Here is a 14028-nt window from a genome sequence, read left to right as displayed (position 1 = left end):
ACTTAAAAAGAACAGTTCAAAAAGCTAATGTTTACTGGTGGCGCAAGTGTACTCATCAATTCCACAGCAGTGATGGTAGCTGAACAGGCCTACAATTAACAGTTTAAGCCTTAATCTCACAAAGATTTCAAACAAGCATAAACTGCCTGCTAGCATCAGCAGTAGACATTATTACTTATTTGTTTAACATATGACAATACAAACTGAAATACAAATAATTTACATGAATTGCATAATTTTACAAAATAAATACAACAAATGAAGTAAATCTACAAATTAAATAATGGAAAATCTAGGATGGATCACACACCTCACAAAGTCCAACCATGCGGCCAGAGATGAGTGTTTTCCTCGTGATTCAGTGCCACTCAGGACTGGAGCAACTGAATCACATTCTCCGTTTCAACTGCTTCTTGTTGCGCCCTGAAATGGGGAATGTCCTACACACTATCCTTCTCACCCTTCCCACAGTGGTTTTCTGCTGCCCACTGGACCTTCACAATATCCTCATCCATCCCTACACAACCCCTGCCCCAACCCCTTGCCTCATGGCTCATATCCCTGTAATAGACCTAGATGCAAGACCTATCCTGTAAATCCTCCCACCACCACCTTCTCCAGTCCTGTCACTAACATCATTTAGCCCATCGAAGGCAGGGCTACCTGTGAAAACAGTCACATGATCTAAAGCTAAGTTGCAAACCCCGTGCTGCATTCTATGTGGGCATGACAAACAACAAGCTGTCTGTCTGTATGAATGGCCACTGACAAACTGTGGCCAAGAAACAGTTGGACCATCGAGTTGTTGAACACGCTGCCCAACACAATGTTCTTCATTTTAATGACAGCTTCACAGCCTGTGCCATCTGGATCCTTCCTACCAACAACACTTTTTTGAACTGCACAGGTGGGAACTCTACCTGCAATATATCCTATGTTCCTGTAACCTCCTGTCATTGTCCATCACCAGCTTATCCCCTTCCCTGTTCCCACTCCAGCACTACACAGCCATCTATTCCACCAGTTCACCCCCGGAATTTTACTTCCCTTCCCCCTCCCTCCCCCCTCCTTCCTCCCTGTTCTTTATGTAACCTCCCAAATGCACCTAGCTACCCTACCCCCTCTCCACCTTGTTCATCCCTGTATACTCCCATAGGCAGCACTTCCCGGCCCCCACTCCTACCCTGCTATCCCTCGCCACCCACGTTCCAGCCTCCTCCTGATACCCACCTCCCAAATTGCTTCTCCCATCATGCACAGCTGCATGCAGTCTGGCCTCGACAGCCAGGGACAGGGATTTTGTGTGTGTGTGTGGGTGGGAGGTCTAATTCGGAAGAAGACTTTTTGGCCAAAAGCTTACTACTCAACATATCCACCATTTTGTCATAAATTTACAAATTAATATCTAAATTTTCAACCCTTTCAAGGGCTCTCTGTGTCACTTCAAAGAAATCTTGATTCCCAGAGTAAGCACCTCTGCTAAAGCTTGTTACAGTATGTTTTATTTTATGATGTTCAGTGCCATTGTTACATTAAAAAGATCAAGCATTTCTTCATTGGTGAATGTTTTCTGCAGATATGCCATTGCCTGTATGATTCCTGTTAATTGTCCTCCAAAAAAGTTTTGGCAATTCCATGCAGTCTGTTCTTGTATCAGGCCTTATGAGAGTCAGGTATTCTTCGTGGGTAATGCTGATCCAAGTTTCCGACCACTTTCTATTCATGTGGAAATCCATTGCTTGCGATAATTTTGTCAGTATAGTGGACGGCTGCATAAATTTTAATCAGCTCATTATAAGTGCAGACACATCAGAGTGGATTGGAAAGTGGGAATTTTAGTTACTTTTTCATATTCATTGAGAAGTACATTCTATCTTCACACAAACAGTGACACTGTGAGTGAAATTCTATGGGGTCCGGTTGGGTGATTAATTAAAATGAAGTCAGTACATAGGTAACTAACCAAGAAGTACATTTCAGCGAGTTTTGCCCGTAGAAGCAGCTCTGATTGTGTTGACCTGAAGATAAGAGCGTTTGCTCATTTTGCATATTTTTTATTGCATGAAATTATCTTCTGGTTTGGTCCACCTAAATTAAATTCTTTATTCCAGCAGATAAAATCAGTAAGAATATTGTGTAAAGGAAATAACAACATGTCTTTTAAGGATTTAGAAATTTTTGCATTCACTTCCCAGCACATTTACTGCATAATATTTTTTATTGCTAACTATGAAAATCTGTTTCAGCTGACCTGTGTCTAGCACAATCACAATACAAGGCACAAAAATAATTTTAATTAAGGCTTTATCACCATGTTTGGGGCTCAGGGTGGAGTTTTGTAGAGTGGTGAATAGACAACAAGCACTCGTCTAGCAAGAGTACTATAATTCAAAAGAAAATTAAGCATTAAGCCATATAATGATAGTTTATTATTAATACAGTATGCAGATTACGTTTTTGATTTGACCGTCTTTTGTTAATGTATACCTTGAATCATTCCACATCCCTGATGCCACAAAATGGAATATTCAATGTTCATGAAAAAGATATTCCAATTTATATTGGGGAGAAGTAGGTATTGTAAGTAGAGTATACAAAACAACATTGAACACTGCTTACTTTTCAGATAATGTTGTCTTTTTTTGAAACTTTTTAAAGTATCCTAAGAAGGCCTACACATACTTTTTGGAAATTATGAAACACCTTAGGAACATTCAACTGTAATGTAAGTTAAATAAGTAGGGAGAGGAGCAAGAACATCCTTCTTCTCTTGTGTTGCTGTGTGTTAAATGGCTCTGGGACGTTTGTCCAGTCTAAATCTTTAAAGAACATATTTCCTCCACAGGTTGTACTGGTTGTTGTTTTTTCCCCCCCTTCTTTTGGAAGAAGGAGCAATGCAGATTTCAATTTGTAATTTATATTTTTACAAATTGCTTGCAATTCTGTCATTTGCACCCATCTTTAAACCTCATTTGCACCCATCTTTAAACCAAAATTTTGGCTTGCCAGAGATCAACAAATTATTGCGGATAGCGTTTGATTTGAGTGTACTTCTTAAACATGCTAAAAACTCAACCTTTTTTTTCCCAACTATGACAGGATTTGTAAAAGTAATAATTTAAATCAAGTTTTTTATGAAAAGGATAACCTATAACTGCCCTGCCAAATTTATGATTAATAATAGTGTGGTAAGCACATTAACTTGTAACATATTTTTTCTGAAATGTGGCTTGATAGTAAAACTACCATTTTTGCTTGTGTGCATATGTCATTACAGTTTCTTCATATTCAGATACAACAAATAAAAAACAATTTCTTTACATTAATTTTTTTCATTTCATTTGTTACAGTTGTCATAATGAAACAGATGTCCCCAGTGGAGATGCAGCCCCATCAGTAGATGCTATAGTTGAAACTGGGGAAGCTACTCGAAGACCTGATCCAGCACCTGAAGTACCAGAGTCCTTTTATAAGAGGTAGAGTTCTGAAAATTGGCTTTAATTTAGACAAGTCTTTACCAAGAATGATATTACAGTTTGTTTTAAAATGTACTGTGTAATTTTTCAGGCTGATAATATGCAAGTTTGAGTGGTCTGGTCTGTTATTGGTGTCAGTAGCCATAAAAGATATAAACCATTTGGATGCAAAACTGGATATAATGTTTTTAATACAAGAAAGCTCAGGCAAGTACAGGTTTGTGTTGCAGACTGTTTTTGCATGTTTCTGTGTTCTAAGATGTAAGGAGATGCATTGTGTTAATCAATTCTGATTACAAAATATTAATGGTGGTAAATTTTTGAGATAATGCATGAAAAAAGTGCTTGTAATCTCTGCAAAACAATGCATGTCGCTTGTGCATTTCCACTATCATGTATTGGTTGCAGTTATGGTTCTTTGAAGACTGTGTATTAATATACACACCTCAAAACTTAAAATGTTTTGCCACTTTTACTATTTCTTATTGGTACAAGACTTAGAGTAAAATACTGGATTAATTGTGATTAATGATACTTTAAAGCAGTCCCCAATATGCATATCATTGAAGTGACTACATTGTTTACAGTTTCCTGTAAAATAATGACTATATCATTTCAGAAATAATTAATCCTGTCTTCTGATTTAAACAACATTGCAGACAATTTCAACAGATCAAGAATAACAAAGTTCCAATGATAAAAATGTGTGGCATACCTTTAAATTTCCTCCATGATGCGTTATCATCCTTACATTATATGAAATACTTTCTATAACTTGCTCAAATAAGTTGTTGTCCAGGCATGTACCTAATCAGATCTGTTGAACAAGTAGCAGAGGATCCCAACTGGTGACATTTTCACAGTTAGAAATTTTACAATGTATTCACAGACATTTTAAATAAATTTCTTAGTTGAACATTTGTTTGTTTTGTAATAGGCAAGTTGCACAGGAAATCAATGAAGACTAACTCTGATGTAGTAAACAGTTTGAAATCTGTTACATAATACTTCCAGAGCATTGCAAGCTGCATGAGAGTAAACAGTCCAGTTCACACACTGTCAGAGTTCCCCAATAACAACCACAGTCCAAAATACGAGCCCCATAAACCTGTAGGCAAGGACCTACACCACATAGATAAAATACTTGTAGTGAATAATGAGTGAAAAAACTCTTTATTTGTAGAATAATGCCAAAACTACTATTAAACAACTAGAATCAATAAATGCTAAGAAGTTGCATGACATGTCAGCAAAGATAAGAAACAACATCCAACAAATAAACACATCACACACCCTGACATCAGGTTGCACAAGTGCACAAAAAGTATCTCTGCCACACAGCCCCCTCTTGAAGTGCAGAGCCCGTAGGATGTCTTGATACCTGAATTTAATCCAATGGTTGGCTCTTGTGTGCGTCTCGGGAGTGGTGACGCTATTGTTTGCAGTGGTGATGTATCTGTCAGTTGTGGTGCTGTCTCGGATGATGTGGGAGGTATCCATTCACTTCATTCTGCATTCGCTACGTCTTGATGTACAGATGTGGCATCTGATATTGATGCAGTAAAACCCACACTGGCTTGATGCATTTCATCAATACCTTTGCCGAAATGCCATTGTTCAACATGTCCATGATGTGCTTGTCTGTTTGTAACATTATGTGAGAGCAATCGTGTAAGTCTTTGTGTACAAACACCTTATGATTGCCATAGTGGGAAGGCAGTGAGCAACATATATTCATGCAGTCAGCTGCAGCCACTGTGTGAGGTGCTCTGTGTTTGGCAGTGAGATTAGTACTAAATAGTCTGCTGGAATCCATAGTGGTTTGCAATAAACCATCTCAGCCCCTGACACACCAATGTCACATTTGTGAGCTGTTCACTGGCCTAACACCACCAATGGTAACACTTCCGTCCATCTCACTTGATGGCACATCAATGCTGCTTTCAGAGTTCTGTACTACCATTCCACCAGGTAGGGTGATAGCTAGTCATGTGGCATTGGAAACCACACATTTTGGCGAACTCTGCGAACAGTTTGGACTCAAACTGGCATTCTTACTCAATCGTAACATGGAGAGGGCACCCAAAACATGAGACCCACATACACTGAAACATCTTCGCTGTAGTTTTGGCTGATATATCAGCTGTTGGGGCTGCCTCTGCCTACCTTGTACACCTATTTATGGCAGTAAATAAATACCTGTAACCCTTTGACAATGGAAGAGGTCTGACCCGGTCCACATGAATGTCTGTGAATCTAGCAGAGGTACCTTGAAAATTTCCAATATCAGTGTGCACATGTTGGCCCACTTTGCTTCACTGGCAAGGAATGCAGAAACGTACCCAAAGGCACAGGTCTCTTTTCATACCAGGCCACAAAAAGCAGCATGTGAGCAACTTGATTGTGGCATTGGTTCCTGGGTGTGAAAAGATGCGAACACTTCTCTGAAATGTATGGTCTTGGTTTGCCTTGAGTAATGTCACACCACGCTTCAGCTGAGACTTAGGAATTGGAATTTGTTCGAACTTCAGATCTGTAGGCAGGTCTTTTAATAGTTGCTGTAGTTCTGAATCAACAGTGTATTCCACCAGGAGCTCGTCATAGTCTACAATCTCTTAAATCCCACAAGTGCATGAAAAATAGCCAGCCACTAAATTCTCTGCACCTCCTACATGGTGTGTGTCTGTTGTAAACTGGCTTATGACTCAATATAAGGGAACTGTATTGGTGAGCACTTATCGCTAGTGTTTTTAAAGGAAGGTGTTATAGTTTTTGGTCTGTAAACACACTCATTGATCTAGCTTCTGCTAATTGCTTCATAGATCGCCAACAGTTCCATGTCATACCCACTCCACTTTTGTTGTGACCCTTATAACTTCTTGGAGAAAAACTGCAGTGGCTGCCATTGGCCTGCTAAACACTTGTGAATTTCTGCCCCAATTGCCGACTGGCTTGCATCCACAACAATAGCTAACTGTGCATAGCGAATTGGGTGAGCAAGCAACACAGCCTGGCTGAGGCTTTGTTGTAGGTCACTAAATGCTTTGTTCATTTCTGGTGTCCAGCTAACTGGTCACTGATCCTTGGCCCACCACCGATGGCATTGCAATTGATTCATAATGGCCTTGGGCAAGCTTATATGCAGGAATCTGCTGTTTGTCTCTTAAGAAGACACTCCTGAGTGGCACCACAACAGTTGGCAGTAATGTTGCACATGCTGCTCAGTTTCCATAATGACAGTGGGTGGCACCACTGTAGTTTGATACACAAACTGTGATTGCCTCAGAATTTCATAACTCCACTTGTCAGTGATGATCATGAAGTAAAAAGAGTGATTCCACACATGCCAGTAACTATTCACCAGTCTCCTTCCTCTATACAGCATTTTCCTAAATTAAAATGCAGGAAAATGCTGTAAGGAGGAAGCAGACTAGCAAATAATTATTGACAAATGTGGAATCATCCTTTGTGCAGAGACCTCATTTCAATATGTCTGCAAAATTAATGAAATGTAATTATGTGCTATATGTAAGACAGAACAATACACAGTCTGCCCAAAAAAGTCAGAGACTGATTTTATTCCTGGCGATAACTATAACTATGGTGGCAGCTTGAACTAACAACTGCAAACAAAACCTGTGTGTTTGAACAGTCAGTGTGAGCAGGCAGTAGTGTGTCAACATCATTGTGTCACAAATTGTTATGGAACAGCATCTGTAAATCAGGTGTTCAAGACATTCACCAAAATGTTGTGAAGCAAAATGTGTGTAAAGTTTTTTCACACCTCCACCTGAAACAAAAATGGTGATGTTTGTATGCCTGTCATGACTTGATTCTAGTGGGAAACATGGACAGTTCTTTCTCCGAAAAAATCATCACGGGGCGATAAGAGTTGATGTTATCGGTATGAATCTACCACAAAATGACAAAGTGCAAGAATTCACATGAAAGATCAACACTTTGACACCATAACCAACTTTCAGAACAGTGTGATGCTAGGATTGAATAGTAACCCAAAGAAGGCCTTTTCTGACGATTTCATATTGTTGTTTGAGTTTTCTGTGTGTGGTACTGTGGTTCTGAAGTGGGGTAAGACACCTGAAGCATGAAAAACCACCATTTCAACTTTTTTATATTTTGCACAGGACAGCAGGAACAGGTTTGATATGAGCTTGTGGATCAGAATGGTCAATTTAAATAATAAAGCAAGGAATTTCAAAAAGAGCCCTGAAGGGTTTACTTATGAAAAGAGGTACAAATTTTAATCATGTGGGGAAGCAACAAACTTCTTACAAAGTTGGCCAAAGTCTCGAGTATGGCATGGAAGAGTGGAAGTGGACATGTTAGCAGGTCAGGTGCTGGCATGCAAGAGAGAGAGAGAGAGAGAGAGAGAGAGAGAGAGAGAGAGAGAAGCAACCATGCTCCATCCCCTGCCTGCCCACATCCAGAGCACCATGTGATCCTCTCTCACACCCCTATTGGCCAGGGATTGTGAACGAAGTCCATTCAAGGCATTTCTTGATCAGCAGTCCTTACTGTGTGAGCAACAACAGCAGACCAGTAGCTTGTGCTGAAGCCATGGGGGGGGGGGGGGGGGGGCTGTGAGCAGTCTGCACAGTATTCCAACCTGTAGTAAAGGAGTATAAATTCTCAATAAAAAATTTTAAAATTTGCTGCCCATGTGCCCTCCAAGGGGGTCGTCCCTGTATAGTTTTTTTTTTTTTTAATCCAGTCTCTATTTGGACAGATGGGGTAGGTATCAAAGGTACAAACTTTTTGGTCATTTTGGAAATGTCAACCATATAATTGATTTTACTTTTAATAGGTTTAACAATTTTTTCCTCTTATTTGAGAAGGAAATTTGAGAGAATTTTTTATTTTAGTTCCTTGTATTTTTTTCATTCGTGTACTTAGTAGACTGCTACTTGCCACAAACAGGAGCTGTCAAGTTACAGACAGTCAGAATGAAAAAAGAGTGCTAAAATTTTAGCTTTCAGGCAAGAAAGTTCTTCTTCCAAAATAGAAAACACACACACATTCACTCAAGTGCAACTCACACACACAGATGGCCACTGTCTCTGAGTGTTAGGGCCTGACTGTGGATTGCAACTGTGTCTGATGGGCACAGCAATCTTCTAGGGAGGGTGGTGGCTGTAGGGATAGAAGAGGAGTAGTGGAGGGTAGGGATAGCAGAGTATGGGTGGGGAAGATGATGTGCTGCCTGTGGAAACATCCAGGAACATGGTGCAGGCAGGATGGGTTGCTAGGTGCAGAGTTGACTGGCTGTGTTGGGGAAAGACCACTAGCTGCGTTGGTGGGATAGAAGGTGTGTTTAGTGCTGGAGGGGAAGGGGATAGGTACATGTAGGACAGGGAAATTTGAAAGTCAATGCCTGGAGGGGTTACAAGAGCAAAGGATATGTAGTAGATAGAGTTCCCATTTGTGCAGCTCATTGCTGGAGTCACTAGGAAAATTCCTGATGGTGCAGTCTGTGAAGCAATCATTGAAGTGAAGCACATTGTGTTGGGCAGCATGTTCTGCAACTGGGTGGTCCAGCAGAATCATGGCCACAGTTTTATATTAGTGGCCATTCAAGTGGGCTGACAACGTGTTGGTTGTCACGCTTTCATGTGAAGCAGCACAGTGGTTGCAGCTTTGTTTATAGATCATGTGGCTGCTTTCACAAATGGCCCTGCCTTTGATGGGAGACTAGAGTAGCTGGTGGTGGGAGAATGTGTGGGACAGATCATGCATCTAGGTCTACTTTGAGATATGAGCCATGAGGCAAGGGGATCGGAGTAGGGGTGAGTTGGGGATGGACCAGGATATTGCATTGGTTCAGTGGGTAGCAGAATACCAGGAGTGGTGGGAAGGATAAGTCATAGAATATTCCTCATTTCAGGGCACAATGAGAGGTAGTCAGAACCCTGGCAGAAAATGTGATCCAGTTGCTCTAGTCCTGTGTGGTCCTGAGTCATGAGGGGAGTGCTCCTTTATGGCCATATGATGGGTATGTGGGAGATGGTAGGTGACAGCAGAGACAAGGCATGGAAGATCTGTTTGTGTATGAGGTTGGATGAGTAACTTCAGCCTGTGAAGGCCTCTGAGATCTTTGGTATATCTGGAGGTGGACTACTTGTCTCTACACATGTGATGGCCATGAGTGTCTAGTCTTTATGGAAGGGACTTCTTGGTATGGAGTGGGTGGCAGCTTTCAGCTGAATAGACGAGGCATGGGAGATGTGCATCCCTGCCTATCCTCTTCCCCACTACCACCCCATCACTACATACCCCTTTTATCCCACCAACCCACTTTTTTTGCCTCTTCTCTATTCACCTCCCTCCCCCCCCCCCCCCCTCCTCCCCTGTCCACCGAGCAGAGGCTCCTGAGTCTGCACCTAACAGCCCACCCTGTGTTTGCCACATTCCGGCATGCTATGTTTCCACAGGCAGCCCACCCAACATCTTCCCTCTCCCCTAACCTGTTATTCCTTCCCCTATCCGGCCCATGCTGCCTCCTTACACTCACCACCCACCCCAGTAGATTGCTGTGCACATCAGACCCAGTCCACAGTTGAGCCCATAGTGCCTGGATACACTGTTCATGGCTTGTCTTTTGGAAGTAGGACTTTTTTGCCTGAAATGTTACTTGTCAAGTGGTCTTTCTCATTGCACCTGTCTGTAACTTGATGCCTCCTCTGTGTGGTGAGTTGCAATTATCAACATTCTATTGTATCATTCGGATACAGTTTTTGTTTAGTTGGTGTTTTTTTTAGTATGTTAAAATTTGAGTGAGAATATGAAAATACTTTCTGACCATTCTTCATTCTAATTATTTAATAAATTTTCTTGTTTATGAAGAATCTCTAATATTTGTTGTGATCTAAGGTTTCCCTGAAAATTTACTGATATTGGAGTTAGTGTTTATAGTGAGAAAACTGTTCTTAAAAATTGATTAAATTTATTAACACATATATTGAGTGTAATGATTTCATGAAGGTCATTGTAAACTTTGCCCTAGTCAACAATTTTTTAACCTCGTCTGAAGTGTAACTCAGCCTCACTGTTAGGTTAACCAATGTATATCCTGTAGTCAACTCTGTATCTTGATTTTACTATCCATTTGTCTACTTTTGACTTCCTACTTTCTTGAGGTACTCAAGTATGGAAATTTATGACTGATTGTGCCCAGTAATGAACCACATTTTCTGTCAGACTCCAGTCAAAAATGTATTTAAAATTAGTGTAAATCAATAATCCCTCCTTTTTCTTGGCAGACCACTCTATATAGTGTCAAAATTGCTCATAGAGTATTTTTATTTGCCTTACAAGAACCTAAAAAGAAAAAAAATTGAAAACATTTCATTTCCCCATGTCAGAGTAGCATTTTATGTTAGAATCTGGCTGTCTAGCAAGTACCGTGCAGAGAGAGAGGTAGAAATAAAACAACAGAATACACTGCGTGCTCCAGATATTCTCTTTCCTAGTTATTGGCAATGTTCCACATGAGCACATGGTTTCTACATTCTAACCCTCTCAATACATTTTTCTATTTGAGAAAAACTGCTATTTTTCTTTCTATAATGACTGTTGTATTTGCTGTATGTCACTCATAATGAACACTTAAATGGCTAAATGCTGTATGTACATTAACATAAAGATCAACACAAAATGCAATAAGCATACACCGAAGAGCGCAGTACAGGCAGATGTGCCAGAATGATGGTACTGGATGAAGTTTCATGTGTACACAGTCCCTTGCTACTGCATTCATCTTCACCACTACCTACTTATCTGCACATCAGTCTTAACTCCCAAGAAGCTGCTTCCATATGCTGATCTACATGGAACTAACTTATATCCATATTTTTTAATGTATTCATTTTTTATAAATATGACTAACCTAACCCTATGTATTATATAATATACACACTCATCTAGCTTATATACACTTGTGTGAAGGATATCTACTGTCTGGTTAAATGCCGTCTAAATAGACAAACAATTCTTCACATCTTCCAAGAATCAAGAGCTCATTGACTTTCCCCCTTAACATAAAATCTGATTTGGTGAACAAACACAACTGAGGATCATATTGATAAGACTGAGAAATGTGCACCAGTTGTAAATTATATTAGCATAACTATTTTTAGAGACTATTGCTCCATCATCGGGTGTTACACACTGTAACCAGAAAGGGAAGACTTGCTGTAGTACAGTAACAGTTAAAGTCTTGGCTAATGGATGCTTACTCAAATGGTTTGTCAAGTCAAGGCTGTGGAATGAGTGGACCACTTAATTGTAATATATTTAACTCATGCATGCGTTACATTAGGATCTGCAACAGAGAATACAATGATGAAGGGGGGGGGGGGGGGGGGGGAGACATGACTGAGATTTTCAATACAAACATGAGCATGCCAGAGCTGTCAGCAAAACGCCTGTCTCGCCAGCACAGATGAAACCAAATTTTGCTTAACAGCTGGGGCAAGGTTTCACAGCTGACTGTTACATGAACTTGTGTGGATGTTAAAGTAAAGTAACATGTCACTGTTAACTGAACCATCTGCTTCCATTAATATAGAAGTCAGAAAATAGAAATGAGACCTAACCATGGTACAATGCAAAAATTATGGTGGTACTACATGAAACAAATTTATACTAAAATAAAAATGCATTATCTGGGCAATAAAAATGGGCAACGGAGTGCTGGTACCATACCGTACATAGCACAGCAGTCTGTAGTGCTCATAAAGATAATAAAATGAGACATAAAAATCTATTTGAAGGCCAGGAATTGCAAAATCAAAAGTTAGGTCTAGAGTGAGCAAGCGAGCACAGACTAAAACCCTGGTGGAAGCTAAAGTATATGAAGTTAAATAAAAAACAGGTATAAAAAACAAGCATCAAAAAGTATATCATGTATGTTAAAGAGCATGGCTGTGGGTAGCTTTGAGAGATGAAGTAGTGAAGGCAGCAGAGGATCAAGTAGGTAAAAAGACGAGGGCTAGTAGAAATCCTTGGGTAACAGAAGAAATATTGAATTTAATTGATGAAAGGAGATAATATAAAAATGCAGTAAATGAAGCAGGCAAAAAGGAATACAAACGTCTCAAAAATGAGATTGACAGGAAGTGCAAAATGGCTACGCAGGGATGGCTAGAGGACAAATGTAAGGATGTAGAGGTTTATCTCACTAGGGGTACGATAGATACTGCCTACAGAAAAATTAAAGAGACCTTTGGAGAAAAGAGAACCACTTGTATGAATATCAAGAGCTCAGATGGAAACCCAGTTCTAAGCAAAGAAGGGAAAGCAGAAAGGTGGAAGGAGTATATAGAGGGTCTATACAAGGGCGATGTACTTGAGGACAATATTATGGAAATGGAAAAGGATGTAGATGACAATGAAATGGGAGATACGATACTGTCTGAAGAATTTGATAGAGCACTGAAAGACCCGAGTCGAAACAAGGCCCCGGGAGTAGACAACATTCCATCAGAACTACTGACGACCTTGGGAGAGCCAGTCCTGACAAAACTGTACCATCTGGTGAGCAAGATGTATGAGACAGGCAAAATACCCTCAGACTTCAAGAAGAATATGATAATGCCAATCCCAAAGACAGCAGGTGCTGGCAGATGTGAAAATTACCGAACAATCAGTTTAATAAGTCACGGATGCAAAATACTAATGCGAATCCTTTACAGACGAATGGAAAAACTGGTAGAAGCCGACCTCGGGGAAGATCAGTTTGGATTCTGTGGAAATATTGGAACACATGAGGCAATACTGACCCTACGACTTATCTTAGAAGCTAGATTAAGGAAAGGCAAACCTACGTTTCTAGCATTTGTAGACTTAGAGAAAGCTTCTGACAATGTTGACTGGAATACTCTCTTTCAAATTCTGAAGGTGGCAGGGGTAAAGTACAGGGAGTGAAAGGTTATTTACAATTTGTACAGAAACCAGATGGCAGCTATAAGAGTTGAGGGACATGAAAGGGAAGCAGTGGTTGGGAAGGGAATGAGACAGGGTTGTAGCCTCTCCCCGATGTTATTCAATCTGTATATTGAGCAAGCAGTGAAGGAAACAAAAGAAAAATTCAGAGTAGGTATTAAAATCCATAGAGAAGAAATAAAAACTTTGAGGTTCGCCGATGACTGTAATTCTGTCAGAGACAGCAAAGGACTTGGAAGAGCAGTTGAACGGAATGGATAGTGTCTTGAGAGGACGATATAAGATGAACATCAACAAAAGCAAAACGAGGATAATGGAATGTAGTCGGATTAAGTCGGGTGATGCTGAGGGAATTAGATTAGGAAATGAAACACTTAAAGTAGTAAAGGAGTTTTTCTATTTTGGGAGCAAACACCACAACAACATCCCCTGTGTTTTACAATGACATATTTTTGCAGTTACATTCAGTGGTATATGTGAATACTGTCTGAAAAATGTGTGGGTAACAGAATTTGTAGTAAAGAAGTAATAAAATGAGAGGTTATGTGTGATGCAGCAGTTTTCTCGCATGAGTAGTGAAAATGTCATAAGT

The 14028-nt window shown here is 40.1% G+C and overlaps 1 protein-coding gene across 2 annotated transcripts in view; it reads left to right on the top strand.

Moving 5' to 3' along the window:
- LOC126235679 (cytosolic endo-beta-N-acetylglucosaminidase) overlaps positions 1-14028 on the top strand; it is a 115889-nt gene that overhangs the window by 87791 nt on the left and 14070 nt on the right. Inside the window, exons 8-9 of one of the 2 annotated variants that reach the window (XM_049944408.1) lie at positions 3351-3476; positions 3568-3693. In XM_049944408.1, coding sequence (XP_049800365.1) covers positions 3351-3476; positions 3568-3693 — 252 coding nt within the window. The remainder of the gene's footprint in view (positions 1-3350; positions 3477-3567; positions 3694-14028) is intronic. The other variant, XM_049944409.1, reaches the window with a different exon arrangement.

Source organism: Schistocerca nitens, chromosome 2 (genome assembly GCF_023898315.1).
Source record: "Schistocerca nitens isolate TAMUIC-IGC-003100 chromosome 2, iqSchNite1.1, whole genome shotgun sequence".
Taxonomy (NCBI): domain Eukaryota; kingdom Metazoa; phylum Arthropoda; class Insecta; order Orthoptera; family Acrididae; genus Schistocerca; species Schistocerca nitens.
Note: the sequence above shows the minus strand (reverse complement) of the source record. Positions and strands in the feature narration are given on the sequence as shown.